General features: G+C 37.1%; 22 protein-coding genes across 22 annotated transcripts; 9 read left to right on the top strand and 13 right to left on the bottom strand. All coding sequences in view use genetic code 12, as the record gives it.

Moving 5' to 3' along the window:
* Positions 1-73: 73 nt before the first annotated feature.
* NDT80 (transcription factor) lies at positions 74-1495 on the top strand (the record flags this gene model as incomplete). Its single annotated transcript, XM_002546746.1, has 1 exon — positions 74-1495. The coding sequence occupies one exon, from the start codon at positions 74-76 to the stop codon at positions 1493-1495; it is 1422 nt and encodes a 473-aa protein (XP_002546792.1).
* Positions 1496-2474: 979 nt separating this feature from the next.
* Positions 2475-3686, top strand: LEU5 (coenzyme A transporter; the record flags this gene model as incomplete). Its single annotated transcript, XM_002546745.1, has 1 exon — positions 2475-3686. The coding sequence occupies one exon, from the start codon at positions 2475-2477 to the stop codon at positions 3684-3686; it is 1212 nt and encodes a 403-aa protein (XP_002546791.1).
* A 71-nt stretch (positions 3687-3757) lies between these two features.
* On the bottom strand, positions 3758-4489 carry NAT2 (Nat2p; the record flags this gene model as incomplete). The annotated part of the gene is made up of 1 exon (XM_002546744.1): positions 3758-4489. One exon carries the CDS (start codon positions 4487-4489, stop codon positions 3758-3760), a length of 732 nt encoding a protein of 243 aa, XP_002546790.1.
* A 70-nt stretch (positions 4490-4559) lies between these two features.
* On the bottom strand, positions 4560-5861 carry CTRG_01094 (tRNA threonylcarbamoyladenosine dehydratase; the record flags this gene model as incomplete). The annotated part of the gene is made up of 1 exon (XM_002546743.1): positions 4560-5861. The coding sequence occupies one exon, from the start codon at positions 5859-5861 to the stop codon at positions 4560-4562; it is 1302 nt and encodes a 433-aa protein (XP_002546789.1).
* Positions 5862-6018: 157 nt separating this feature from the next.
* Positions 6019-6930, bottom strand: CTRG_01093 (uncharacterized protein; the record flags this gene model as incomplete). The annotated part of the gene is made up of 1 exon (XM_002546742.1): positions 6019-6930. The coding sequence occupies one exon, from the start codon at positions 6928-6930 to the stop codon at positions 6019-6021; it is 912 nt and encodes a 303-aa protein (XP_002546788.1).
* Positions 6931-7208: 278 nt separating this feature from the next.
* On the bottom strand, positions 7209-8771 carry CTRG_01092 (peroxisome biogenesis protein; the record flags this gene model as incomplete). The annotated part of the gene is made up of 1 exon (XM_002546741.1): positions 7209-8771. One exon carries the CDS (start codon positions 8769-8771, stop codon positions 7209-7211), a length of 1563 nt encoding a protein of 520 aa, XP_002546787.1.
* A 170-nt stretch (positions 8772-8941) lies between these two features.
* On the top strand, positions 8942-9742 carry CTRG_01091 (mRNA splicing protein; the record flags this gene model as incomplete). The annotated part of the gene is made up of 1 exon (XM_002546740.1): positions 8942-9742. One exon carries the CDS (start codon positions 8942-8944, stop codon positions 9740-9742), a length of 801 nt encoding a protein of 266 aa, XP_002546786.1.
* Positions 9743-9988: 246 nt separating this feature from the next.
* On the top strand, positions 9989-10225 carry RPL38 (60S ribosomal protein eL38; the record flags this gene model as incomplete). Its single annotated transcript, XM_002546739.1, has 1 exon — positions 9989-10225. The coding sequence occupies one exon, from the start codon at positions 9989-9991 to the stop codon at positions 10223-10225; it is 237 nt and encodes a 78-aa protein (XP_002546785.1).
* A 123-nt stretch (positions 10226-10348) lies between these two features.
* On the bottom strand, positions 10349-11524 carry CTRG_01089 (transcription factor IIF subunit; the record flags this gene model as incomplete). The annotated part of the gene is made up of 1 exon (XM_002546738.1): positions 10349-11524. One exon carries the CDS (start codon positions 11522-11524, stop codon positions 10349-10351), a length of 1176 nt encoding a protein of 391 aa, XP_002546784.1.
* A 9-nt stretch (positions 11525-11533) lies between these two features.
* On the top strand, positions 11534-13030 carry CTRG_01088 (arginyltransferase; the record flags this gene model as incomplete). The annotated part of the gene is made up of 1 exon (XM_002546737.1): positions 11534-13030. The coding sequence occupies one exon, from the start codon at positions 11534-11536 to the stop codon at positions 13028-13030; it is 1497 nt and encodes a 498-aa protein (XP_002546783.1).
* A 108-nt stretch (positions 13031-13138) lies between these two features.
* Positions 13139-14047, bottom strand: SOD6 (Sod6p; the record flags this gene model as incomplete). Its single annotated transcript, XM_002546736.1, has 1 exon — positions 13139-14047. One exon carries the CDS (start codon positions 14045-14047, stop codon positions 13139-13141), a length of 909 nt encoding a protein of 302 aa, XP_002546782.1.
* A 256-nt stretch (positions 14048-14303) lies between these two features.
* MUQ1 (ethanolamine-phosphate cytidylyltransferase) lies at positions 14304-15332 on the bottom strand (the record flags this gene model as incomplete). Its single annotated transcript, XM_002546735.1, has 1 exon — positions 14304-15332. One exon carries the CDS (start codon positions 15330-15332, stop codon positions 14304-14306), a length of 1029 nt encoding a protein of 342 aa, XP_002546781.1.
* Positions 15333-15618: 286 nt separating this feature from the next.
* On the bottom strand, positions 15619-16293 carry CTRG_01085 (uncharacterized protein; the record flags this gene model as incomplete). Its single annotated transcript, XM_002546734.1, has 1 exon — positions 15619-16293. The coding sequence occupies one exon, from the start codon at positions 16291-16293 to the stop codon at positions 15619-15621; it is 675 nt and encodes a 224-aa protein (XP_002546780.1).
* A 165-nt stretch (positions 16294-16458) lies between these two features.
* On the bottom strand, positions 16459-17043 carry CTRG_01084 (U2-type spliceosomal complex subunit; the record flags this gene model as incomplete). Its single annotated transcript, XM_002546733.1, has 1 exon — positions 16459-17043. The coding sequence occupies one exon, from the start codon at positions 17041-17043 to the stop codon at positions 16459-16461; it is 585 nt and encodes a 194-aa protein (XP_002546779.1).
* A 92-nt stretch (positions 17044-17135) lies between these two features.
* CTRG_01083 (J-type chaperone) lies at positions 17136-17768 on the top strand (the record flags this gene model as incomplete). The annotated part of the gene is made up of 1 exon (XM_002546732.1): positions 17136-17768. The coding sequence occupies one exon, from the start codon at positions 17136-17138 to the stop codon at positions 17766-17768; it is 633 nt and encodes a 210-aa protein (XP_002546778.1).
* A 39-nt stretch (positions 17769-17807) lies between these two features.
* On the bottom strand, positions 17808-18659 carry CKB1 (casein kinase 2 regulatory subunit; the record flags this gene model as incomplete). The annotated part of the gene is made up of 1 exon (XM_002546731.1): positions 17808-18659. The coding sequence occupies one exon, from the start codon at positions 18657-18659 to the stop codon at positions 17808-17810; it is 852 nt and encodes a 283-aa protein (XP_002546777.1).
* A 206-nt stretch (positions 18660-18865) lies between these two features.
* Positions 18866-19456, top strand: CTRG_01081 (GET complex subunit; the record flags this gene model as incomplete). The annotated part of the gene is made up of 1 exon (XM_002546730.1): positions 18866-19456. The coding sequence occupies one exon, from the start codon at positions 18866-18868 to the stop codon at positions 19454-19456; it is 591 nt and encodes a 196-aa protein (XP_002546776.1).
* Positions 19457-19463: 7 nt separating this feature from the next.
* Positions 19464-22091, bottom strand: HIR1 (Hir1p; the record flags this gene model as incomplete). Its single annotated transcript, XM_002546729.1, has 1 exon — positions 19464-22091. The coding sequence occupies one exon, from the start codon at positions 22089-22091 to the stop codon at positions 19464-19466; it is 2628 nt and encodes an 875-aa protein (XP_002546775.1).
* A 121-nt stretch (positions 22092-22212) lies between these two features.
* ARO8 (bifunctional 2-aminoadipate transaminase/aromatic-amino-acid:2-oxoglutarate transaminase) lies at positions 22213-23682 on the bottom strand (the record flags this gene model as incomplete). The annotated part of the gene is made up of 1 exon (XM_002546728.1): positions 22213-23682. One exon carries the CDS (start codon positions 23680-23682, stop codon positions 22213-22215), a length of 1470 nt encoding a protein of 489 aa, XP_002546774.1.
* A 477-nt stretch (positions 23683-24159) lies between these two features.
* Positions 24160-25284, top strand: CTRG_01078 (uncharacterized protein; the record flags this gene model as incomplete). The annotated part of the gene is made up of 1 exon (XM_002546727.1): positions 24160-25284. The coding sequence occupies one exon, from the start codon at positions 24160-24162 to the stop codon at positions 25282-25284; it is 1125 nt and encodes a 374-aa protein (XP_002546773.1).
* A 4-nt stretch (positions 25285-25288) lies between these two features.
* Positions 25289-25852, bottom strand: CTRG_01077 (uncharacterized protein; the record flags this gene model as incomplete). The annotated part of the gene is made up of 1 exon (XM_002546726.1): positions 25289-25852. One exon carries the CDS (start codon positions 25850-25852, stop codon positions 25289-25291), a length of 564 nt encoding a protein of 187 aa, XP_002546772.1.
* A 113-nt stretch (positions 25853-25965) lies between these two features.
* Positions 25966-27333, top strand: RRN3 (rDNA-binding RNA polymerase I transcriptional factor; the record flags this gene model as incomplete). Its single annotated transcript, XM_002546725.1, has 1 exon — positions 25966-27333. The coding sequence occupies one exon, from the start codon at positions 25966-25968 to the stop codon at positions 27331-27333; it is 1368 nt and encodes a 455-aa protein (XP_002546771.1).
* Between the last annotated feature and the right edge of the window lie 30 nt (positions 27334-27363).

Raw genomic sequence — 27363 nt, 5'->3', positions numbered from 1 at the left:
GACTGCAAACCCATATCAACAACATTTCCAACAAGACATTCATGCTCAACTACACCATGAAGATCATTTGAATATGCATTTTAATCCTATGGCTTATCCTCAACAACAAGCTCAACAACAACAGCAACAATTACATGCTTATGCCCATCAAATACCTACTCCTCAAGGGCAACAACAACAACAACAGCAACAACAACAAGTTCACCAACAACAGCAACAGCAACAAGCTCAGCAACAACAAGTTGGACCAAATCCAATTCAACCAACTTTGCATCAACAAATGCCACATCCATTGTCTCATCACCAGACTCCACAGCCAACTCCACAACCAGTGCAAGCTCAACAACAAGTTCAACAGCTGCCTCAACAAAGACAACCTCGTCAAACAAAGAAGCAGAAACAACAACAGCAACAAAAGCAACAACAGGGCCAAACCCAATCCCCTCATTTGACCCAAGATCAAGTTGATGCGCATACACAAGCTCAACAACACCACATGGCAATGTTGGCTCGTGCAAACCAGAACGATATGTTGGAATTATCAAATAGAAAAGTTGCTCCAAGATCAAGTGATTTGTTCCGTGTTGGTCCTCCATTTTCAATCACAAAACAACACCAACCAGTTTATTGTGCTGGAAGTGATATACCAGTAACTCCATTGTTACATGCCCGTATTGATAGAGGTTTTGAAATGGGTGAAACCGGTTCATGGATTGGTTACAAACGTAACTACTTTACCTTGGTTTCTTCTTTCACTTTACAAGACTTTGATTTTGAAAGATTCATTGGTAACAAATTTTATACATATGATAAAATCAACAACAAGGTTAATGGATTCCCACCTCATCATCCAAGTCATCCACAAAACCAACCACAAAATCATCCAAACCATCCACATCACGCACAACATGCTGGTGAATGTAGGGTCCCTATCAGCTATTTTGCTATCAGATTGGTTGCTAAATGTTCTGATGATGATGTTGCCATTTCTTTGATTCAACATACTGCTAAAAGAGATAAAGGACCACAATTCCCACCACCAATCTACCCAGCTGTTCCTTCTGAGTTGCCAGACCACGAAACAGTCAAGGCCAGTTGTAACAAGCGTAACAACAGTAAGATTGAAACCATGAACAAGATCTTTTATTTTGATAGAGGTAATTACTACCAAGAGTACAATTTGGATAGCATGAAGGACCAATCCATTTTGAAGAGTTACCCAAGTCAATCGATATCAAGGGTTGCCAGATTTGAAAGAATCCAATTCACCAGTTCCATTAGAGTCAAAAGTACCAATGCAACTGCTAGATACTTTACATTACATGTTGAATTATTGGGTATTATTGAAGATGAGGACTTGCAAATCCAACCAATCTTATTGAGTTCTGTTGAATCACCACCATTAATTGTTAGAGGTAGATCTCCATCTAGTTATCACAAGGATAGAACTTCTGGGTACAGATCTACAAACACACCAACACCAACTCCTCAGTAATTTTGAGATAAAGAATAATAAAAAGTAAGATACACACAGCAACAGCCATTATTATTATAGAAATATGTCATACTTTTAATATTTTTCTTTTATTTTTTTACTTGTTACCCTTGTATGTTCAAAACTGACTATAGAGTTTTTTTTTATTTGATGATGATGAAAATACTTTTTAAAACCCATAAAAAAAATACATAAAGAAGAAAAAGGAAAAAAAAAATATGCAGATATAAAATAAAAAGAACGAAACCATTTACAACTTGTATTATATTATAAAACTAAAAGGAAAATCAAAAAAAAAAGGAGAAGACAAACAGAAAAAGGTAGTTTGAATAGGAGCGGATTATTTGTCAAACTAGCTTATTTATCATGTTCTTTTGTAACACTATGCATTTCGTTTATTATAATGTATAAAACTTTTTTTGATTTCGTATTAAATTCAATGTAGAACAAATAAGAGAGAGAGGTTATGAGGTATATCGAAATACCCCCGCCCCACCCCCGCAAGTCAATCTGTGTGTATGGGAGTTCTTTTTACTTGGGAATCATGTATTTTTCTTTTTTCCCTTCGTTGTGTCTGCTGTGAGTGTTGAGTGCGGAATTAGAATTTTTAGCTGTAGAGTTTTGACCTGGGTTTGCTTGGGGCGAGCGAAATCAAAGATTTTACTAAGCAGCGACAGAAAGAAGGTAAAAATGAAATAAGAAGAATAAAAAAAAATTCTCACCATTTCGACAAACAAAAAGGCTAAAAAGAAAAATAATCCACCGAGTATTAGATACACATTTCCCTTTGTCAAGAGCATATACATATTAGATTATATTCACATTTAAAAAGAAAGAGGGTTTTTGGTGTATTATCATATAATCCAATATATCATCACATAGAAACCAACATCAAGCTTATTTTTCATCTTATAGCATAACCTTTTTTTTAATTGGACTTTTTTTTACCCCAGACCTTTTACAATAAAGAGTGACTACGATGTCGCCGAATACTGGTTCAACCAATAACAACACTACAATAGTGCCGTCTTCTGTTAGGCAGTCATATTCCCAGATACCAACACCAGGTTATTACAGTAATGATCAATCCACTCCTATTGAAGATGTCAAGATCATTGATAAACAAAGCATCCAGTATATTATCAAGTCAGGTATTGCTGGTGGTATTGCAGGGTCATGTGCCAAAACTTTGGTGGCTCCGTTAGATAGAATCAAGATTTTATTTCAAACTTCCAACCCGGAATTTATTAAATATCGAGGAACTTTCCATGGATTTATTGATGCTGGAAAACGTATTAGGAAAACTGATGGAATAGTAGGATTATATCAGGGTAATTCCATCACATTATTGCGTATTTTCCCATATGCAGCAATCAAGTTTGTTGCCTATGAACAAATCCGAACAATCTTGATTCCTAATGATAATTATGAAACAGCAGCAAGAAGATTTATGGCGGGTTCATTGTCTGGCTTGGCATCTGTATTTTTCACATATCCGTTAGATTTAATTAGAGTAAGATTAGCATTTGAAACTAGAAATTTGGCCCATGTACAGATACATCAACAACATAAGGAGTATATGTCACATCGTCGAGGAAGAATATTATCGACTGTTCGATTGATATTTAATGAGAATCCTCCACTAAAGCCAACCGATCCATCATGGTTAAGAATATTACGTACATCCTTCCCATCACAAATTCAGCATATCGCCAATTTTTATCGAGGTTTTGCGCCAACTATCATGGGAATGATTCCTTATGCTGGGGTTTCATTTTATACCCATGATTTATTGCATGATATTTTCAGATCCAAATGGTTAGCTCCTTATACAGTACAAACACATTCATCGTCAAACACAAATGTTGTCATAAGAAAGAAAGGGAAATCATCGAGAGAATCACGAGCTCCATTAAAGGCATATGCCCAACTAATTGCCGGTGGGATAGCTGGGTTATGTTCTCAAACTGCAGCATATCCATTTGAAGTTATCAGAAGAAGAATGCAAGTTGGTGGTGCTGTGAATGAAGGTCAGTATTTATCATTCAAAAATACAGCAAAGTTGATTTATCGTGAGAATGGATTTAGAGGGTATTTTGTTGGGTTGAGTATAGGATACATTAAAGTTGTTCCAATGGTTGCATGTTCATTCTTTGTCTACGAAAGAATGAAAAAAGTTTTAGGTATATAGATACAGTCGTTTTATTTATTTATTTATTTATTTATTAATTTATTTATTTATTTACAAGATAAAACATCGAACTAAAAGAACCACCACCATTTCTTCTTACCTGCTTTCACACCAAATTTGGTTGAAGAAGCAGTAATATCCTTGATTCCAGTTTTTGCCAAATCTTTGGCAATACTGGCAGTTGTACTCAATTTATCAGTACCAATTCTAAAACCCCAGCCTCTTAATAGTTTAACAACTCCTGGTGTTATGGCTGCTGTAATTGGTAATCTAATAAAAATCAATGATTTATGAATACCATATGCAATGGCAAACTCTGTCCATGAAAATTGACTCCATAAACGACCCAAAGTAGAAGTTGGTTCCTTAACTTCTGGAACTTCTTTCTCATCAATTTCTTTTTGGATTCTGTTAATTTCTTGTTTTCTCTTCAATTCTTCATCGGAAATACCATAACCAAATGTTTGCTTGAGTTTGTTTTCATAAGTTTCAATTGTTTCTTGTCCCATTGAATGCACCAAGAGGTAGCAGATTGGTAAATCAACTGCCGAAAGACCCAAATAAACCGCAAGTGCAGGATATCCATATTCTTTCATCAAAGCTGCTATTCCTTGTTTCTTCTTTGGTGCGGTACGAGGAGGAATAGTAGACTGATATCTAAATGCTTTGAAAAAACTACCAAATCTATAGTTGAACGCATATCTTTTAACAGGGTTGAATGGAAACATGGTTGATCGTATAGAAATAATAAAAAACAAAATGTGAAAAAAAAAAAAATGAAAAAAAAAAATTAGTGCATTCATTCTACTTTTCTATAAACAAGTTTTTTTTTTTGTCCTTTCTCTCGCTTTCCGAGAGAAAGTAATGTCCCACCTATCTAAACTGAGAATAGAATTTTTCTTCTTCAAATCTTGATTTCACCAAATCAAGAACTTCTTGGGAGTAAACGTCTTCAAGTTTTTCACCGCCAAGTATGACTCTCTTTTCATGGTTTCTTTGTTCATCTTTAGTCATGATAACAACATTTTGACATGAAATTTCCTTACTTGGGTCCCAACGAGATAATGTCAAACGTGTGGAATATTGAGAAATTGGTGATTTACCATGGAAAACCTCTTCCAAAATATAACTAGCATCTTGAGTTGATATTTGTACACGTTGGTCAGTCATGCCAATTCTTGTTTGTTGTCCGGCAATACTTTGTAACAAATCATCATAAGTCTTGTATCTGTTCTTTCCTTCAATTGGTTCCATAGGGTATCCAGAAACTGTGGTCAATATATATGTGGCAATGGCTAAACCAAACATACCAGGCATGGTTCCTAATACGGGTAAGATTCTTACTCTGAAATCTTTCAATGCTGATAACTGGTCAACATTTCCTTTGGAAAATTCATTTTCTGGTAATGGTAACAACTTTGCTTTTCTTGGATCAGGCTTTTCAGCAGAGAATATAACTGGAATTCCCTTGAGAATGCCCCTTTTCTTTAACACAATTCTAATCTTTTTCATCAATGGATCTTCTTCAGTTTTGGAGATATCAGCCATGTTGATTCTAGTAGGGTCCAGTTTGGTTGCTGCACCGCCTGAAGAGACCACAGGAATTCCCTTTTCATAACAATAAGCTAACAAATCACATTTGGTATCCAAATTATCAATACAATCAACCACAAATGTAGGACGGAAATCATCACCATAGATTAATTGTTCCGCCAGGTTGATATCCCATAATTGGTTACGAGCATCGATTTCTATCCAAGGAGCAATTTCCAATAAATGGGTTTTAATACAATCAACTTTTGGAATTCCCACGTCTTTTAAAGTAGCCACAGCATGACGATTTAACGAACTTAATGAAACTTGATCAAAATCAATAATACGCAAATGTTCAACTCCTGATCTGGCCAACATGGTAGCAACCCATGAACCTACTCCACCTGCACCAACAACTACTATTCTTTGATTTCTGACTTTTTCCATCCCTTCTTCGGTAAGAAAAGCATAGTTTCTAGCAAGTTGTTCACGAATCAATTCCTCAGAATGTGGTTTTTTGGTCTCTGATTTTTCTAGTTTCTTTGGTTGTGGTTTATTTTGAAATGCATGATAGGTTTCAACTAATCCAGCAGTAATAGCAGCTGTTGCTAATACTGAAAGAATAACAGTTCGTGTAGACATTCGTTATCGAGATGTTTCTGATTACAGATGTCATTGAAAAAGAAAAATGTATATAGCGAAAAATTTTTTTTTTATTTTTTGTCGCGCTTCTACACAAGTCGAGAATTTCTTTTTTTTTTTTCAATTTCGTATTTATTTTGCAATCAATCTACATACTCTAAAACTTAGCTTTATCTCCTTTTCTTCCAACAGTACATTTAATCAATCCATTTGGATCTGAAGATGGATAGAACAATTCCTTGTTATCTTTAATACCTTTCCATTCTAAGTTAAACAAAATATAATGTTTATTTGGTAAAATGTAAGTAACAATGCCAACTTGTTTGACTTGTTCCAAGATCTTATGAGCCATATTATACATGGTTGCTTGAACTGAAGGAGAATTTTCTAAACAAAACAATTCTAAAGTGACATCTCTAGCAGCATCATAAGTAGTATCGAACAACTTTGGTTGAGACAAAATATCATCCAAGGTGGAAATTTGGGTTGGATCAAAAGTCCAACTAGCATCAACATCAGTAGATAAAATTCTATCCTTGGTTGGTTGTAATGTGGTGTAATCACAAACATTGTATCCGTAAAACATTGACCCAGTGGATTTCAAAACAGTTAAATCTTTGATTGATGAAGTTAATTGTAATTTCTTGGTGAGTTTATCGTAGTTTAAAAACGTACGACGGGTTTCTGGACCATCATATCTAAAAGAATGGGCGTGCTCTTTACCATTCAATTGGATCTTGGACCATTTAGATTGAACAATGGTAACTTCAATGCCTTCAACATGACCATATTTGGAAGTGAAATGTTTAGCTAAATGAGCAGCAAATCTTTCAATTGGCCAAACATCAGTATTCTTAGCTTCTACCAAAATAGTGTTTTTCACCGTATCAGTTGGAACAATTGATGAGTTATCAGCCTTGGTGTATGATTCTTCAAATTTACCTCTTAACAAAACTTGGACATTGGCCTCAAGAATTTCTTGAACAGTTGGGTTGGATTGATCTTTCTTGACCTTTAAAAATTTGACGTTAGCTTTACCGTAAGTGGATGAATATAATTCAGATTGCATTGTGTGTTGGTTTGTTACAGTAAGAATGAGTTTATTTTTTTTTTTGATTGTAGATACTTTCCATCTATTTTTATATCTCTTTTTTTTTTTCTTTATCTTATCGTGAATGGGGGAAGAAAAGAAAATTAAGTTTGCTTTCGGTGATCTCCATATTTAGGTTCTGGAGAAATCCGAAAATCTTGGTCGAGAGTTCGCACTAGTCCACCAAAAGTCGGCAACCCGAATTTACTACGATAATAATCTGTTTATATTAAGTTACTATACATATTACCCATAAATCAATCATTCTTCTTATCAGTATCGGACGACTCCTTCTCTTCAACATCGTCTTCTGCAAATCTCAAATTTTTGATTCTTTTGGTCGTAGTTGTATCTTGGGCACTAGAACCAGTGGCTGTGACAGTATCTGTTGTTTCCAAGTTTTCCTCGACTTTATCATCAAATACCAACTCAGCTGTTCTTATCCATCTTCTTCTTCTGGTGTATTTCGAGAATGTATCTTCTGTGGATGGCTTCTTCCATGTATTATCGTAATAGATGAAACCTTCATCAGAGGAAGGATTGGCCGTGGTCTTAGATCTCTTTGAACTTGGTAAAGTTATAGCACCGTCATTGGTCAAATCCAAACGCCATGTCTTGTCGACCCATCTCCATGTAGCACCTTGTATTTTAGAATCAATAGCATTATGTGTATCATCTAAGGAGTTTGGTAACTTGAATGTATCAATCGAGCTACTTTCATTCAAAAACTCATCTGTCCATGGGGTTCTTTCATATGATAACAAATTGCTTGACCAGCCAATACCCAACCATTTTCGTTGGTTCTCATATATGACATATGTGAATCTCACTGGCTTGGTTGATTTGTTGGCGGAACTGGTACTGCTTACTTTGGCAAATGCAGCAGCAAATAAAGAATGATTTTTAGTTTCTGACAAGTCTAACCCAGTTAAATAGAAGCAAATCAATCTGACAATTTTCAATTTCCAAAGTATTCTTCTAGTGACAATTGAATAGGTTGAATGATATGTCAATAAAAAGATTCCACTGAATAACAAGATCGTTCTTGGTTTGATCAACAAAAAGGTGACGATCAAGTAAACTGGAGTTAAGAACAATGTGGTGAATAACAATCTCTTGATATCATACGCCGTCAAGGACAATGAAGTAATTGGCAGCAAAAACAAATCTGCTTTGATGCATGTCGATGTCAATGCTTGAACAACGTCATCTAATGTAGGATACAAGTTAGCCTCCTCAATAATTTTACTATTCAACATGGCATATAACACTAATATTCCCACAAGAATCAAGTGTCCCATCCAAGTTACTAAACTTTCAAAATACAATACAATCATGGAGAATAAACACACAACAACAACATTGACCCAATTATCATCATTTGTCCAGGTGATGATTGATAAAAACTTGTTGATTATAATTAAATAAGGGTACGATTTGACTAACGCTTTAGAAACCAGTGGCGGTGTTGAAGATAATAGCGGCGAAGATTGTGGTTTTGTCTTGATCTTAGGGTTCTTTCCTGATTCTGCAAAATTAGCTCTTAATTCCGAATCATCCCCCGTACCTTCTTCATTGATAGTGGCGCTATCTTCTGCAACAACGGGACGTGGAGGAATAGGTGGTGGTACTCCTTTACTCCCTTCTTCTTCAGATAGTTTTGCCACGGGAGATTTATCCAGACTTGGTATTTCAGACATACTGATGAAAGGCCAATTGATCTGATGTAGTTGTAGGAGTAATCCAAATGTTGATCGGTTTAAAGAAAGATCCACCCTAACGAAAAAAAAGTCAATAACGATTGCTAACGACTCTCTCATAAGAAAAAAAAAAAAATCACAAGGGGGAAAACAGGCAAAAAAAAAAAAAAATCGTGAAGGCTAGCCAAATCAGGTAAAAAAAAAATAAAAAAAGTAACACTTGGATACAATGGTTTTTATAATTAGTTGATCCAGTTGTAAAGAATATTTATCATATGCAATTGTGAGTTATGGATTTTTCAAGTTTACTTTCAAATGAAATCAATCAAAAACGTAAGAAAGTTGTAACAAAGAAAAGACGGAAACTTACTCCAGCCGCTGCTTCCCCAACAAAAACCGAATCATTACCAAAAGAAATAACCCCACAAGAAACCGAGAAGCCGCAAGTGCAGGAGGAACTTACTGATAAACAGTTGGATCATAAATTGTCTGAGTTTGGAGAAGAAGATAGTTCATTATCACAGAAGGATAAAGTTAGAAAACTAGAACTATTACTACAACAGGAAGTGAGGAATACCAAATATAAAGCATGGTTAGATCAAGAGGCACCACTATATCGTGACCCTAGCAAGCAATTGATGACAGTGGAGTTGATTACAGACATTGAACACAACACCGATAAAGTATACCTAATGCTACGGGTGTATATTAAAGAGTTGGTTAAACAATGGGAAGAATGTGATAACGAAGATCCAGAATTACTTCTAGAAACTAAAAAGAATCTCATCAAGTTGTTGTACAAACTTCGAAGCCATAAATTGACCCAGAGCATGTTGATTTCGTTGCTGACGATCGTATACCATATCCAACAGAATGAGTTCAACAAAGCAAACGAGAGTTATATGAAATTAAGTATTGGGAATGTTTGCTGGCCCATTGGTGTGGTTAATGTTGGGATTCACGCAAGAAATGCGTCTCTGAAGATTACAGGAGCTAGCAATGTAAGTAATATCATGTTAAATGAATCAACCAGACGCTGGATCATCAGTATTAAAAGACTAATTAGTTTCAAGGAGAGAATGCAGAAGTAAGTAGAAAGAAATAAATACAGTTTAGGGCTACAACCCTAACGCGACTTTTACTACCAAATTGCACGACTAGCGTGTACTGGTTAATTTGCTTTTTAACAATTTTTTTTTTATTTTTTTCCCTCAGTGCGATTACTATGGGGCGACAGTATGGGCAAACAACCAAATGAGGAAGGAAAAAAAAAAAGTACTTGAAAATTTCACAATTTGTTAGTTTGTTTGACCCGTCACCTAACACATTAATCAACCATGGCTAGAGAAATTAAAGACATTAAAGAATTCGTTGAATTAGCTAGAAGATCAGACATCAAATCTGCTGTTGTCAAAGTCAACTCCAAGATCAACGCCAACGGTAAAAAATTCAAACAAACCAAATTCAAGGTCAGAGGTTCCAGATACCAATACACTTTAGTTGTCAACGATGCTTCTAAAGCTAAGAAATTACAACAATCCTTGCCACCACAATTGAAAATCACCAACTTGTAAATGGGTTTACAATAGAATATTTTTTTGTTTACATTTAATGAGTTCAAGAGTCTAGCGAGTTTCTACTCGTGCCATCCCAGATTAATAATTTTGTATATTTAATATATATATATATTAGGAAAATCAAACTACATCTTCCATCTCTTCATCTTCTTCTTCTTCATTTTCGTCATTTTCTTTGTTTTGTTCGTTTTCATCTATACCTAATCTGACAGCTCTTTCTGCATCTCTTAATCTTCTATACTCAGGCTTCAAAGTATATTTAGAAGTGTAAGGTCCTCTCTTGATCAAAGTTGCAATTGAATCCAATGACTCTTTCAAGTAAGACTCTGGTTGTCTTGTTCTTTCCTTCAATCCCTTCATTGACCAATACTCATACTCTTCAAATAACCTGAACAATAAATCCAACAAATCTTTCTTTGGCATTCTGATAGCTCTTCCTTCACTCTTGTTTTTACCTTGGGTAGATCTCAAGAACACCGAAGTACTGGAACCCTTGATTGATGGCCCTGCATTGGACTGGATAACACCCGGAATTTCGTTTAATACGGTCACTTTTGGTCTTTCCTTTCCTTGGGTCATATTCTGGCGCCTCATCAATGATTCTCCGTTCTTTGGACCTGTCTTTGATGGAATAACCGTACAATCATGACACACTTTACCCATTAAACTTGTCTTCTTGGGAATAGTTTTAACAAACGGGATATATTTCTTAACTGGTTGGCCATCTTGACCTTCTTTTTGAACTCTGAAGTATCTAAATTTTCTTCTAGGCTGGAATTTCTTCTTTTCGGCGTTTAAATCTTTCAACTGGGGTTGTTCAGGCATTTCTGATACCTCTGTCAATTCTTGTTTGAATTTCTTTAAATTCTCTTCTGTAAACGCATATGAGTTATTGACCTGTGTGTTTAACATCTTTATGTCATAATCATGTGGAATTTTATCACTACTATCATCACTCAACACTAGTTTAACTTGCAATTTACCCTTGCTGTCTTTTCTTATCTTGACATTCCCAAGTTGTTGTCCATTCATGGTTTCTTTATTAGACCATTCATCCATCAAGTATCTAGGTAACTTTACTAACCACACTTTCTGATCACCTCTGCTTAAATTCATGTCCAATGATTCATTCTCTTCCAAGTAATCCTCTGGATCAGACAATATTGATGGCTCATCATCAAAATTTTCTGGATTCGATGTCTCAGGGTTATCTTCCTTTTTGGATGGTTCAGTGGGTTTCTTGACTGGACTTTTTACCGGGCTGGCCTTTACTGTATTTGCTTTGACTGAACTCATGGTTGTGATATGAAATGGTTGATTGTTGAGATAATTGAGTATTCATTTTCTTTGCCTTTCATTTTTTTTTTCTCCGTTTCTATATTTTTTTTTTTTTGCTGTTCCTTTTCTTCATCAACACAAATGATTTTATCACCACCAGTTTACTTAGGCGATAGACATTGTGGTTATTGTGGAGATTCCAAACAGGAAGACCATTATGCATTGGACTCACAGGTGAATTCACATTCTCATAAGGAGTCTGTTATTATGGGGACAAGTATATTACAAATGTCGTGTCAAGAATATGACGAACTTATCAATATGGGGTTTAGAAGATCGGGCTCATTCACGTATAAACCGGATTTACTCAAAACTTGTTGTCGACAATATACCATTAGAACTAATTTATCTATGTGCAAATTGACTAAAGAACATAGGAAAGTGGTTAATCGATTTGTTAAAGAAATATGTCCAGACTTGCCTGGACTGAAGAAAAACGCGTTTGATTTGAACCGATTGAAAGAAGCTCAGATACAATCCACCAGATTCAGAACCAAGTTTGAACCATCTGGGTTTAGCAAAGAAAAGTTTGAATTGTACAAGAAGTATCAAGTTGAAGTACATAATGATGCACCCAATGATGTAACTGAGGAGTCGTTCAAAAGGTTTCTTTGCGATACTCCATTCCCAGAGGAACAAGTCCAAGGTGATGAGTCCCAGTTCAGTGGTTTAGAACTAAAATCTTGGAAGACATCCAGCAAGCCACGCATTGGTCCTACGCATGAATTGTACTATCTAGATGACAAGTTGATAGCTATTTCTGTTCTTGATTTCTTACCTTCTGGCGTCTCTTCTATTTATTTTATTTGGGATCCAGATTATGCTCATTTGAGTTTGGGGACTTTATCGGGGTTGAAAGAATTGCAAATGTGTCAGGAATTGGGGTATAGTTGGTATTATTTGGGATATTATATCGAGGATTGCAAAAAAATGAAGTATAAACTGAAATTTGGTGGTGAATTGCTTGACGTGTGTAATGAAGTATACTTTCCACTTGAACTGATTAACAATTTCATCAAGAATGGTAGATTGTTTGTTGTCGGGGAGAAGGATGAGCTGTACGAAGATGAATTGGAGATGGAAAATCTGGGGTGTCCCATTGATTACAAAGACAGTGACTTTTATGGCAAGGAGTTGACTAATATCGCAGAGACTATATTCGCCAATGATCTGGTCAATGCCAAGGCTGAAAAAGCAAGAAAGGTTTTAGAGAGAAAGTTTAACATCAAACGCAGCAAGTCTAGTGTTCCCGATATTGTTCCTGGCATAATTCCTTTGTGGCAAATATTAGAATGGTTTGATACCGGAGTTCTAGATGATGAATTCCCAGTGGAGATATTCATGGGTGGTGCGATGTATGATTATACATTAGGGGAATTGAACTCATATGGTAGAGGTGTAATAATCGATTGTATTCGAGTTTATGGTATGGAAAGAGTACAAGATCTGGTATTGGTGATGTAATAACAGGCATATATTATCTAATTGACTAATTCCAATGGAAGAAGACGTCCAAAGGATGAGAGAATGATTTTGTGTGTGTTTCCCGTTTGTGAATTGACGGTGGATAGACTAGAAGAGAAGGCAGGAGATTAGGGCCAAAAGCATTGAGCCAAAGAAGGTTGTTGCTACTGAAATTCCTTCATTAGGACACTCGCTTGAAACACCATGTATAGAAACGTTTGTATAGTTTTTCTGGTTATATTTTCTCCAAGGTAGTAAGGCATGAAGGTGGTGTTTTTTGTCACTGTCGCTGTAGATATTATCGCTCTTGTTGTACAATTTCTCTGGCAGCACCAACTCCTTGGATAAATCCTCCTCATACACTTCTGCTGATAAGGCTTCCAATTCATCAAATACATAACCCTGTTCAACCGGCGTTCTCAATTCTCGCAATTGTGTCGAATCATCACTTTGGATATACTCGTCAATCAAACTTTGTAATCTCAAATCATTGGCCTCTTCGATATCAGCACAAGCGATCTTTGTCATATTAGGATAATGGAAAACCAATGATTTTCCAATAATGTATGACTTTGATTTTCTGTTTAAAGACAAGTATGGGTCAATATATTTCAATTCAAAACACGTAGTGTTTATCAACCCATGTTTACCCAGCAAGTCACCTACTTGACAATAAGCATCATTCTTTTGTTCTTCACATTCAGGACTAGCATTGTATGGGTTGAAATGTAAGCCGACGGCCTCACAGTTTCCGTCTCCAGGAACAGATCTTTCATGGATGTGGTAGTAGAAAGGACCTTCATTCTTTGGTAATCCTGTCATGTCAATATGAACATTGACATGTTTACCTTGTTTGGCAGTAAAGACAACGTTCCCAGTAACTTGTTTATTACCACCAAATGGGAAATCAGCAATAGCAACAACGTTTTTCGGGTTTTTCTTAATCTTGGGAGCTTTATCGGCAATTGTAAATGACAATATTGAAAGTATTGCAACTGAGATATGAACAAAAATCATGATTGTTGTAATGTGGATGAAAATCTTCAAAGGAATATGAAGATTAGAACAATAATAACTAGTTTTAAAAGAATCTTAGATATGGTTGAGGAAAGAAAGAGAAAACAAAACAAAAAAGAAAGTTTAGATTTAAAAATATAATGGATCGATTATAAAATTGCATAACAATCTGTGAATAGAATGTTATGATTTAAATTTTGCACAAAAACTTGACCAAAAAAAAAAAATTTATATATTGTTTCGCAACATCCTACACTTATTGTTTCTTTTCCTCAGCTTCTAATTTCTTTTCAATCTCTGCTTTCCAACCTTTTCTTTTTTGCCTTTCTTCATAGGCTTGCTTATTTGCCAACACTCTATTAACAATGTATTCGGTATTCATTTGGTCATATTTGTGTTTTCCGATCTGGCCATAAATATTTGGATCAATTTCATCGTAAACACCTTCGTCGATTTCTGTAGGTCCATGGTAAACTTTAACAATGTTTGTAGCACCCAATTTCTTTAAAAATTCAGGTGTTGGTTTATATGGGGCACCCAATATTATACCGTCTACGTATCGGCATTGTAACACACACAAAGCTCTTTCCAAAAGGTTCATAATCGGGTAGTTCAATCCTTTATATTCGTTAACAACTGCATCATCATGAAGACCAACAATGACCTTGGCGTTTAATTTAGTGGCCTCTTCATGGGCAATCTTTAACACTTCAATATGTCCTGGGTGGAATAAATCAAATCCTCCATCGATATAAACAACATTGCTATGGGTGGAATCAGCGGAAACAATCTCTTCTAAGGAATCACGGTTCAAGTAAACAACCGATCCTGGTTTTAATCCCGTACTGTCTGTGGCATAACGCTTAAATCTATCCAAATTATCTTCATTCAATAACTTGTCGGTGCTCTTGGTGATGGCTGGGTAATGATGGTCTTTGGACATCAACAACATTCTTCCTACCAAGTCTGTGGTGGAAATATTAGGAGTACGTTTAACAACCACAAATCTTCCCAAGTCTTTAACCACTTGATAACAGTCTTCTCCATTGGCATCGGTGGTAATATCGTCTCCATGAACAACATATGGACACTCATACTTGTCCATGTAATCCGGATCTGTCACATATGGAGCATTAGGAATCGCCTTGGTAGTCCATTTACAGGCTTCAACTGCTGTGATTCTTTCATCCAATCGCATAACTGTGGGTCCCTTGTTGGCCAAGATTTCTTCGTCGGAATGAACACCAACGTACAATTCCTTCCCTAACTGACGTGCTTGTAACATTGCGCCCGCGTGGCCTTATCAAACTTGTTAGTATTGTCTTCAATTGGTAAGATTTAAAATAAAAAAAATCCCAGTTTCACATACCATGATGTGCAAAATCAAAGCATCCATCAATCCAAATTCTACAATTCTCAATTCCTTCTGGTCTTTCATACATTGTTGGGGACTCGTTGTAGAGAAGAAAAAGGAGGTTGGTGATTGTCAACGTTTTTTTTTTTTTTTCTGTTCCTATTTGCGGTAAAACGGGGGAAAAAAAATTATTTACTTTCTGTCAAATCGTGATTTTTTACATAAATCCGGATTGTTGCTGTCCCACCTCAATTGAGTCACGTTGTTTTTTAAATGGATTTCTTGTAGGTTCATTTCTGACAGGTTCCAGCATATTGATACCTCGTTGTTGCGAGGTTCCAAAAAACGTCAGACTATTAGTTCCAGCAGTAACACCAGTACCAGCGTATCGAACTCCCCTTTCTGAAGCTCTTTCTTTTAACATTTTTTCAAGGTAAACATAAACCATTCCTGCATTTCTGGTGGAACAGGAATGCAACCAACCAAAGAAACTCCCAATAACTGGAGGAAAAGTGATTAATAAATCAAACATGATATTTGCTTGCATTTGCGAGATTAGTTTGTTTGGGAGATTGAAATTCTGCTGGGCAATACTGATTAATCTTGCGTGAACTGCATACATGATTATTGGACCCAAAACTGGGAAAAGTAAAACCACCAAAGGAGCCAATCGCAATCCACAATCCATACCGACTCCACAACTTCCCCAAGAAACACCTGTCGTCAACCCATGCCTGTGATTGGATCTTTTTTCGAGGCTTTTTGTTCTCTCTTTGGTTGCCCAACTCTTTAGGTAGACGCACCTTATTCCCGTCTTTGTCTTCGTATGGATCTGCCTTTGCATTCCAATGTTCTTCGGCATACTCGTTGAAATAATCCATGGCCACGCCATAGCCAGGGATATTCTCTAGTTGATCTTGCAATTGGGACATGGTTGAAGAAGGAAGAAGGATGAGCCGTTTATTTTTTTCGAGAAAAATTTACTGAATATTAAAGTGGATAAATCGGTTAGAGAGAACGGAAAAAAAAATACCGCAAAATCAAATTATATTTTCATCTATTTCCTATTTACTGGTATCATGACTCCGTTTGTTTCTTCTTCACAGATGTAACATTTACTGTTCTTTTTCACCTTGAACCGGTTTAAAAAACACCCCTTGCAATAAACATGTCCACATTGAGTTCTTATGGGTGATTTGTAATCATCTTTGCACAAAACACATTTGAACGGGATATCCTCGATATTTTTACTTTTTTTACTCACTACCCAATCTTTGTTTATAGGGATTTTTTGTTTGGATTCATCTCGAATATGTAGGAACTTACATGTATCACCATACCCACAATACCCAGTTTGTTGGAAGTCTTTACATACATCTGGTTGGAAGTCGGTAATTACCGTGGTTTTAATATTAGCGGCAAGTGGCTTTAGTTGTCCCTTGCTGGACGGAGTGGATTTAATTTCAACTGCTGCCGCATCGGAGGTCTTTTCCAATGGGGAGGGTGTGGTTTGTTTCACTGGAGCTTTGATGGTTGTAGTGGTGACCTTTTTCTTCACAGGAGCATCATCACCTGCTTCATTAACATCATCTATCTTTCGTTTTGAAACTTGTTGGGATTTTACTACCCTTTTTTTAAACATGTTGATGATTGGCAAATCATTTATAAGTTTTTTTTTTTCTCGGTCTTGTAAATTTTTGAACTCCTCTTTTTCTTTTTTAAAACCCCCATCCAATGATCCCTAGAATTTTTGCCAGACCGTTGCTAACTAGGCTATATTCGACAGGAGCCCCTGTTTCATATTTCAAGTTATTCCCTCATACGTTCCCACATGGTGGTCCACCAAAGGACTCTTTCCTCATCAATGATAGGGTGTTGCGTCGAGAGTATCGTGCATTACAAAGCGAACACCATCCAGATGTATCCGCAGATAACGGCAAGTCGTCAGATATAAACAGAGCATATACAACTTTGAAGAATCCATATACAAGAATTGCACATTTCATTTATCTCAATCTGCCTGATCATGTCAATATTACAGAGGATCTGGTGGCCAAGAAATTGATCCAAGAGTATCAACAGCAATCAATGGAAAATTCCATGAATTACAAAGAAATGCTCATGCTGGTATTGGAGGCACACGAACAATTAGAATTGGCCGAGCTGGAACACCAATTGGAAACGTTGGAGACAGAAAATGATGCACGTATTGATAGCACCGAAAGTAAGATCCAGCATTCTTTACATGAACCAGTGATCAATTGGGAAGAATTAATGATGGACGCCATTAGGTTAAAATACTGGGTGAACATCCAAAACGGAATTAAAGAATGGGAACCAGGCAAGCCTGTGCATTTGACGCATTAACTATTTATTAAGAATAATATACAAACTGGCAGGATGGTTTTATTCACTTGCCATAGTTCTATCATCATCATCATCATCCTCTTCGTCGTCGTCCTCCTCCTCTTCATCGTCGTCATCCATATCTTCATCTTCTTCTAAATAGCTAATAGGTACATTATACTCACACGAGTTGTATTCTTGTTTTTCCTCTTCGGTCTTTGGATGCATTCTTAGCCACTTCATTCTAGGTCCAGTAGCACTTAGTTCATTAATCTTGAATCCAAACAATTTCAACCCGAAATCATTCTGACTAAACTTGTTTATTCTTATTCTGCATTGATTCTCAATTTCTGGGAACATCTTCACAAGCAAACCTGGAAACGTTGTACCAAAGAAAGCCCCATCAATATTCAAGTATCTCGAACTGGAAGGAATATAAATATCGTTACAACAAGGACAGAACAATCTTACTGTTTCCTGTCCTGGAACATCTGTTGAACCAACAGGAATCAAATGCATACCATCACAAAAGTATCTTGGACAGGAACCAAAATCATTTCTTTCAAATTTAGATGCCATGGCGGTTAGACCTTGTTTGGACACTATGTATCTCGCATGTATTAAACCGTATAGTAATTCAGCGGAATGAGCCAATAATGCTTTATTTGGTAATTCTGTAGGGTTTCTTTTGCTTCGTGACTCGTCATTATTATGATCTTCGGCTGTTTCCACTTGATAATCCAATATGGTGTATAATGCTTCTCTATAGTATGGAACCTGCTGGGATAACCCGGTCAAGTTGAAATCATCTTCAATAAAATCTTGTGCTACCTGCACAAAATAGTCGTGGCCAAATAGTTCACAGTATTGCTGTATCCAAGGTATGTAATCTTCTTCAGGATCACTGGGCATTATTAGTAAATGATTGAATTATCTGTTATGACTTTTCTGATGTTTGTATGATTATTTTTTTTTTTGGCTTCTCTATGAACTGACGAAAACAACAAATTTTTTTTTTTCTCTTTGTCGATGGCACTTGTTCAACGAATTTACGTTTTTCTTTTTCTTTTTTTTTTGTCTCTGTCTATTGCTCACACTCACTCACTCACATTAGGACAATGTTTCTTGATTTACATCCATATACTATTTTAGTTTCAATTTTCATTATTCTTTTGGTCAAACAGATTGTTGGAAGAATTGGTAAATCTACAATACAAGAGTTTGTATGGTTGTTGTACCTTAAGATTTCACCTAACCAAGCAATCAAGGATTATAATACCAAGAAAGTGGAGTTACATGAGATAAACAAACAGAAACGTTCAATTAGTGCTCAAGACGAATATGCCAAATGGACCAAATTGAATCGTCAAGCAGATAAGTTGACTAGTGAAATACAAAAGTTGAATGAAGAAATCCGTCAACTGAAGGCATCAATTGATAAACTTGCCAATGTGTTGCTTATGGTTTTGACTACATTGCCAATTTGGGTTGCTAGGATTTTCTTTAGAAAGACCCATTTGTTCTATTTGAGAAGTGGAATTTTCCCAAGATACATTGAATGGGTATTGGCATTGCCTTTCTTCCCTTCAGGCGCTGTCGGTTTGACTGTGTGGATGTTTGCTGCCAATTCAGTAATTCACAATGTTATATCGTTGGTAAGTTTTGCATTTGAAAAGAGAGTCGAAAAACCAGTTAGGCAAAAGAAGTAATGTATATTTATACAAGTTCAAGAAGTTCCTTATTTCTCGCAACCATTACGTCTTGTAACTGCGTTGGGCAATCAAACTTGTAGGAGTATATTCTCTTGGAGATTTTGTCTTCTTCATACGCTAATCTCAGTTTATTTATCATTCTTTGTAATACCCCATCAAGCTGTTGATCTTGTGGTGTTGAATAATACCAAGAATCAATCACTTTTATCCAACACCCTAAATCCAAGGAATAGCCAAAAATATCGTTTGTAGTGTCTAATAGTACTAATGGAGAGCCATCTTTAGGGTTGATTTCTAATGCCCGGACATTTGGTGTAAGTACCGATTTGCCTTCGACTTTGTAGTTGTTGATGATGGTGGCCATGGATACACCTTGCATTGTGACTTTCATCGACGTTAAATTCCACCCATAGAGTAAACCTGAACTTGTCAACCCCACAAGTGTACCTTTAGTGTCATGTTTAAGAGTAACAACACTTTCACCCAATTCAAAGGTGGGACACGCATAAGCACCAGTTGGTGTAACAATCTGAATACTTCCATTGAATGAACAAAAGACATAAAACTGGAGGACATTGTCAATCACGATTGGTAGCACGTGCTGGATACGAAATGGGAAGAAAAGTGAAAACACGCGTTCTTGTGCACCTTCATTGGTGACAATCACTCTGGTGGGATCATCAAAATCACGATCAGATTCGCTCCAAGGTTTTCCATTACGTATTTCAATGGTGGTGCGTATGTTTTCTGTTACAATAGTCTCTTGGTGACTAAACAGTTGGAACACCACAGAAAAGGCTAAATCTTCGTCCACTTCAACAGCCGCACCCCACGAAAGTTCGGCCAGGATATCTTTACTGTGAGTTTTATAGATTTTATTGATGGCAATGTTTTGCAATGCATGATTGTTGAATAACCCTTCTGGTAGGTTACTAATCAACTTGAATGCACTAGGGTATTTCTTCTGCATTAGTTTTCGTTTCTGTTTGTTTTTCTGTTGTTTGAGCCAAGCATCAGATACCGAGTTGCTAACCGTTGTGTCTGCACCTATCTCTTCATTATCGTTATCATCGTCATCCTCTGGGACTATTTGTTCGGATTTGTGTTTCATACCGTACACGGCTGTTTGCAAACCTAACCTAGGGATGGTATAGTTTGGTTGGGAGATTTTTGAACTGGATTTGAGTTTTCGTTTCTTTTCCACAGGTGCAGGTGGTGCAGGTGCCGTGGATGAGGAGATCAACATTGGGGCTACTCGTTTTTTACCAGACTTGGTTACAGTGACTTGTTGGTTACGGAGTTTGTTGATATCAATAGACGTTCTGGTGACAAGAGCTTCTGTCTTTTCAACTTTGGTATTATACAATGGCATCATTCGTCTTATGGCAATAGACCGGATATTCTTGGCCTTTTCTTCTAGTTGTAATTGTTCCACGCTTTCTGGTAAAACTGTACTGTCTCTATCGGCCCCGTAACGGTTTAATTGTTGGTCTATCAAATCCTCGGTAACAACTTTCCCCAACTCACCATCTAAGAATCTAACACAGGTTATTGAACCGTCTAAACAACTGAAGTAAAAAGTCTGTCCATCTGGAGCCCAACAAATATCAGTTATGGCACTATCAACAATGTCTTGACAAACAACAATAGGACGCGAATTACTTGTAGACCATACTGCTAGCGTACGATCCTGGCCACCAGTGGCCACAACAGTTTGAAACTTTGGTTCATCGTCTTCTGAAGCTGGTTCACCAATTTGGAATAACCTTGGACTGAAGGCACATACTTCTACTGGTGCTTCGTGACCAATTAACGATATATCACAACCCCAATTCCCTCTATTGATTATCGCCACAGATGGGACGGGTCCATTGGTTGCATTTGGCACAGCTATATGTTGACCATCTGGAGACCAACTCATTCGCCTGAAATACGATGTTAATGGTGATTTCTTGAATGGGTCTATCACGGTATGTTCCATTTGAAACTCGTAGTTGTTGTATTCATTTAGTTTTTTGTAGTAACGAAATATCCTCACAGTTCTATCATCAGAAGCAGTGGCAAAGAACTTATTAGCTGGATCAAACACCACACCCTTGACCATGGATTGGTGAATATCATAACGTTTGATTCGTTCAAAAGTTAATGCATTCCAAATGATTATCGATCTATCCAACCCAACAGTCACCAATAAATTCCCATCAGGTGACCAACAGATATCTTGAATATCATTATCATGGGCCACTAATCTTTTTCTCACGGTCCAGTGTTCCAAATCTTGTTCTTCACTTCCAAACAGCTTTGGTATCTGTGTGTTGTCCTTTTCCCAGATTAAACAAATTTTATCATCTGATCCCAGGGCTAACCACCTCCCATCAGGGGAGAATTTAAGTGACGTGACAACCCCGTTGTGTCTTGACATTGTACATAATGGTCGACGTAGGGATTTGTCTGGGAGATTGCCAGACACATTGAAAAATTCATTTATGGTTGGTACGTCCCAAATTTTTATATTCCCATCTAATCCTCCAGATGCAAGTCTAGTACCATCATGATTGATGGTTACAGCATAACATTCAACCTTTTTGTTTTCTGTCTTATGCCCAAACCACGGGATTTTAATTATCTGCATGGGGTTGTAGATTTTTGTTGTTGTGGGAGTGAATGTTTTGTAGAGGGTTTTTTTTTTTTTTTGTTTTTTTTTGCGAATGTTTTGTAGAGTTTTTTTTTTTTTTGTATTACAAACTACAGAACTATTTCAACTCATATTCCATTCTAAGAGCTTTACCAAACTTTTTCAACCCGTCGACTAATTTTTCTAATGGAACAGCGGCATATGTTCCTCTGAAGAAAATATGTGTTTTATGGTTTGGGTTTTGTGGCAAGTTTTTTTGTGGAGGACTGGATTGACCTTCACTCTTGAACCAAGAACCTCGAGCTAACAAACACCCTTGTTTGATGGCTTGGTCGTGGATAACTTGTTCGACTTTCAATGGATCTTCACCAAATTCTTTAAATTTTGGATGTTTAGAAGCATCAACAGTCATGGTGAAAAACATACCGGCAACTGGAGCGTTGTAAGTGACAACTTCTTTTGGTAAATATTCGTCAACAGCATCGATGGCAACATCTCTCTTGTGGGTGTACTCGGCTCTTAATTTGATCAACCAGTCCAAATAACCAGAGTGGCCCCATTTGCGTAACAAGGCGTTGGTGATGGTTTCAGAAAACCCAGATGGGGTTTGCACGGACACTTCGTGCAATCTAATGAATCTTTCCAATAATGCCTTTTGTCCAATAATCCAACCCAATCTCAAACCTGGAGCAAGAACTTTGGATACAGAATCCAATCTGATAACTCTACCTTCAACATCGAGGGAGATGAAAGATGGGACCAATGCTTTGATAAATTCGTCGTGGTCGTGGACGGCTTTACCTTCACGGGAAGCCTTGTTTTTGGTGTATGGTTCCATTTGCAAAAAGTAGTAAGGTTCATCTTCGACAATGATAAAGTCGTATTTACAAGCAATGTCGTAGATTTTTCTTCTTCTTTCAACACTCAAAGAAGAACCAGTAGGGTTTTGACCAGTACAGATGGTGTATAAAAGTTTTGGTTTGCTTCCAACCCATCTACTCATTAATTCCTCTAATTTTTCTGGAATAATACCAAATTCATCCATGGTGACTGGAATAGTGTTGATACCTTGACCGTTGGCAGTTTCCAATGCAGATGAGAATGAGTACTCTTCAACCAAGATGGAATCACTTTTACTGCAGAAGGTTCTTAAAGTAGAATCCCATGATTCAGTGTTACCAACCGATACAACGGCATCCCAATCTTCATAAGGAACCTTGTGGATCATTTCGGTGTGTTCTTTGACAAATTGCATCAACTCAGCTTGACCTTCGGTACCGCCATATTGCAATGCTCTGGCTAATTCTATTTGGTCTGGTTCATTGTCTGCTTTTTTCTTGTACACTTCAACAGTGGTTTTGTTTTCACCAGTGATTGGAGCTCCAATACCGCCAGCGAATGATGGAGTTGGGATATCAACAGTGACTCTTTCAAATGGGAAATAATCAGACATTGGTAAACCCCCAGCCAAGTAGGCGACGTCGGTGTTGAAGTATTTGAGAACTCCCTTTAACTCGGAGGTTTGTCTATTTCTAGATTCGATGGATAACAAGTGAGTCAAGTCTTTGGCTTTTGTAGATGCTGTCATGGAGGGTAGTTTGATAGTTGGTTGTTTGGTGAGTAGCTGTTTGGTGAGTAGCTGGTTGTTGATTTTTCTGGGGGAAGAAATGTAGGAATTTATAACGCTGCGGAAAGAGGAAGAAAAAAAAAATTTGTCTACTTTAGGCGACAAGTGAAAAATGACTAATTGAGAAATTGCCGAAATTAAAGTGCGGAAGCGGGGATCCGGGAAGATAAGATAAGCCAACAAAAATTAGAAATGTGTGCGTGGCACGTGCTGGGAAAACGTGATGCATACACATATTGGTTATATCTCCCCCTATACTACTAATTGAATGATTCAGGTACACGCGTTTTATGGCCGATTGTACAAAAAGCATTTTGCTTTTCTTTTTGTTCTCGAAAAGTGTTCCTCGTGGAAATTTTTTTTTTTTTTTCTTTTTTGAACAACGAGAAAAGAAAAACCAATTAAAGAAAAGGTTTCTTTTTGTTCAACCACCAAACCATGATTAGCATTGACTTTTTGGCCAAGTTACTTAGTTTACCGTATGTGGTGATCAAGGCTGTATTGCAGTATTACACTGTGGGTACCATCTATAGTCGTACAAACATTGAGTTTCGCAATTCTTTGTGGAAGAATGTGTTGTTATCGGTAGAATATCATATGAGTGGTAATTACAAGAAGCAAAACGTCAAGGCTGTTGTTTATGAGCCAGTTGAGAAGGTGTTTAAGCAAGTTGCCAAAAATCCTATGGTTAAATCTTTGAATGGGTTTGGGGAAAAGTTTGATGCCCGTTCGTATTGGATCCACAAGAGTGACAATCCATCGGGTAAAGTTTTGGTTTACCTTCATGGTGGTGGGTATTTGTTGAATTTGTTTAAATCGCAGTTGGTTTCTATTGCTGCGTTGCATTATGCATTGGATGCAAGGGTTGCTGATGAGTTGTCTATTTTGGTTGTTGATTACCTGTTGACACTTTTTGATCATGTATTTCCAGCACAATTGGTGGAGAGTCTTGAGAGTTATACCAATTTAATCAAAGCTGGGTTTAAGGATATACATCTTATTGGTGATTCTGCAGGGGGCCATTTAGCTGTTAATATGCAAATGGCTATTGCCAATCCAAAGGAGACTAAGGAGATGTTTGCGGATTTTGGATACGACGGTGGTGCTCTTGATGGGAAACTTGTAGCTCCAAAAAGTTTATCGTTGCTTTCGCCATGGGTGCAACCAACTGTTGCGCCAATTGTTTCGCCGGGAGTCAATACATGGGGTGACCTTGGGGCTTTGGATACTACTCTTGGGGAATTGTTTGTTGAAGGGATTCCAAAAGATCAATTGGCCAGATATAATAGATATATAAACTTGTGCAATGTGCCACCACTCCCAGAAACATTGGTCATTGTTGGTGAAAGAGAAGTGTTGAAGAATGGTATTGATATGTTTGTTGCTGATGCCCAAGGTCCTATAGAGTATCACGAAGAGCCAGGTGGTATTCACGCAGCAATGGTTTATGTAGAAGGGTTAGATTATTCTGGAAACAAGGGAGCCAAGAGGGCAATTGCTGGAGATTTTACAAACAAGTTTGCCTACAATTTGGTTGCTGAGTTTTTAAGTAGAAATGTATAGAAATTTAACCTAGTAATTGACTAGTCAAGATTGCCAAATCGGCGGTCGCCTTTGATAAATCACGTTGTTCTGTAGATGTACCGTGGTATGTTAACAAATTAGCAATCATCACCAATTGACTTGGGTTGAGGGAAGACATTCTGTCTGTGATTTTTTGTACTGCTTCATTCAAGTTTTCGTCGACCTTTTTATCCTCCTTGCGATTAGTGATTGTTGATGTGGCGATGGCTTCAGTTTCACTTGAATCAATGACGGTTTTAACCAATTTGCCGTTGAGATAACACTGTGGTTGGAATGATTCGTCGATGGTTAGGAATAAATCGTTGGTTGGTTGTTTGTCTTGTAGATTGTACCTTCCAAGGATGGTGGATTGGGGGTAGACGTCTTTGAATAGATTAAACCTTTCCTGGATATATTCTGGGTCTTCATGAGCAAGTTCAACAGATGTCACGACGACTAATTTGTCTGGCAAAACATATCCCAATAACAATCCTGTTGAGTTTCCCAGTTGACGTGTTAGTGTATCTGCAAGGTTGAGCAAGACTACTGAATGGAGATCCACAATCATTGTACATGTACAAAGGGGGGAAGGAAAAAAAAAAGTACGAAATAAAAAAAAAAAAAAAAAAAAAAAAAAATTTTTTCTCCTTCTTCTCTTTTACTCCCCCATCTCTATAACATATGATGTCTCTTGAAGTTTCACGAAAAAGAGGTATTACCACTGAAGACCTCCCGAATAAGAAACAGAATACGATGAGTGATGATGAGTTTTCAGAAAAGATGTACTCGTCGTATGTGAAATCTGCATTGGAGAAGGATGATCCAGTTCAGATAAATACCATCACTGATAAGATAAGTCTCCCCATTGGCAATAAAGAAGCCATTAGCATAAGTCATTTCTCCATAGTTCTTAGATCATTGGCTTCGAATACGTCACGGTTGGATAACAAGGCGTGTCATAATATGATTTTTGCCATTCTTGAGTATCGATGGATGGATGTGAAACATCGTGATGGGTATAGCAGGTTTGTGGAAATGTATTCCCAGTTTTTAGTTGCATTGGTATCGACATTACCTAAATATTTGCATGAAGTTATGAGCAAGTTGGTTAGAGAGTTTGACAGACAGGATGTGGATACCCACCACGAGGTGTTGATCAAGATTATCAAGTATATCCCCACTTCTATTAGTATGATTCCACAGGTGTTGCAGAAGAATTTCCCTCATCATATATCGTCTAGTAATAGTGAATTGACTAATTATGTGCACAACCTTGTTAAGATAATACGTTACTGTCCCGAGTTGCAATTTGAAATCTGGCAAATGATTATTGAGTCGTCGATCAAAATGGATACAGATTTGCAGACATCACTTGATGATGTTGATGATGAAGAGATTGAAGAATTGTTGAACGATGAAGAAGACGAAGTGGCCAGTGATAGTGAGGATGAAAGTGATGATGAGAGTGGAGATGACGAGAGTGGTGATGACGAGAGTGATGATGAGAGTGACGACGAGGAATGGGTTACTGCTCCTACTACAGATATCAAATCGTTGCTGAACAAGCTTGACAGTGTGATTAGTTTATTGTTGACGTCGACCAGAGACTCATTCACTCTTGAAGAGTTGAATAACGGCAATGGGGTTAATTTGTTCAATACTATTAACTCATTATTCAAGAGTCATATACTCCCAACACATTTTACGAAGCTGATTCAGTTTGTGTTGTTTCATGTTACCCAGTACCAACCTGAGTTGGCTGATTCGTTTTTGGTCTTGTTGATTGATGTTGCATTTAACCCTACGGAGATTTTGGAGAAACGATTGAAAGCGATGCAGTATTTGTCGTCGTATATTGCACGAGCCAAGGGGTTATCGCGTCACCAAGTTGTGTTTATAGTTAGTTATCTTGTTGGATGGTTGAACAAGTTTATCCTTGAAAGAGAACAAGAGGTTGAATCTGGTGGGATGGAAAGATTTAAATTGTTTTATGCTGCATTCCAGGCGTTGTTGTATATATTCTGTTTCCGATATGAGATAATTGCTTAAGGAATGTGATTTGGAGACGTTTTTCCAGCG

The sequence above is a fragment of the Candida tropicalis genome (assembly GCF_000006335.3).
Source record: "Candida tropicalis MYA-3404 genomic scaffold supercont3.2, whole genome shotgun sequence".
Classification (NCBI taxonomy): Eukaryota; Fungi; Ascomycota; class Pichiomycetes; order Serinales; family Debaryomycetaceae; genus Candida; species Candida tropicalis.
Note: the sequence above shows the minus strand (reverse complement) of the source record. Positions and strands in the feature narration are given on the sequence as shown.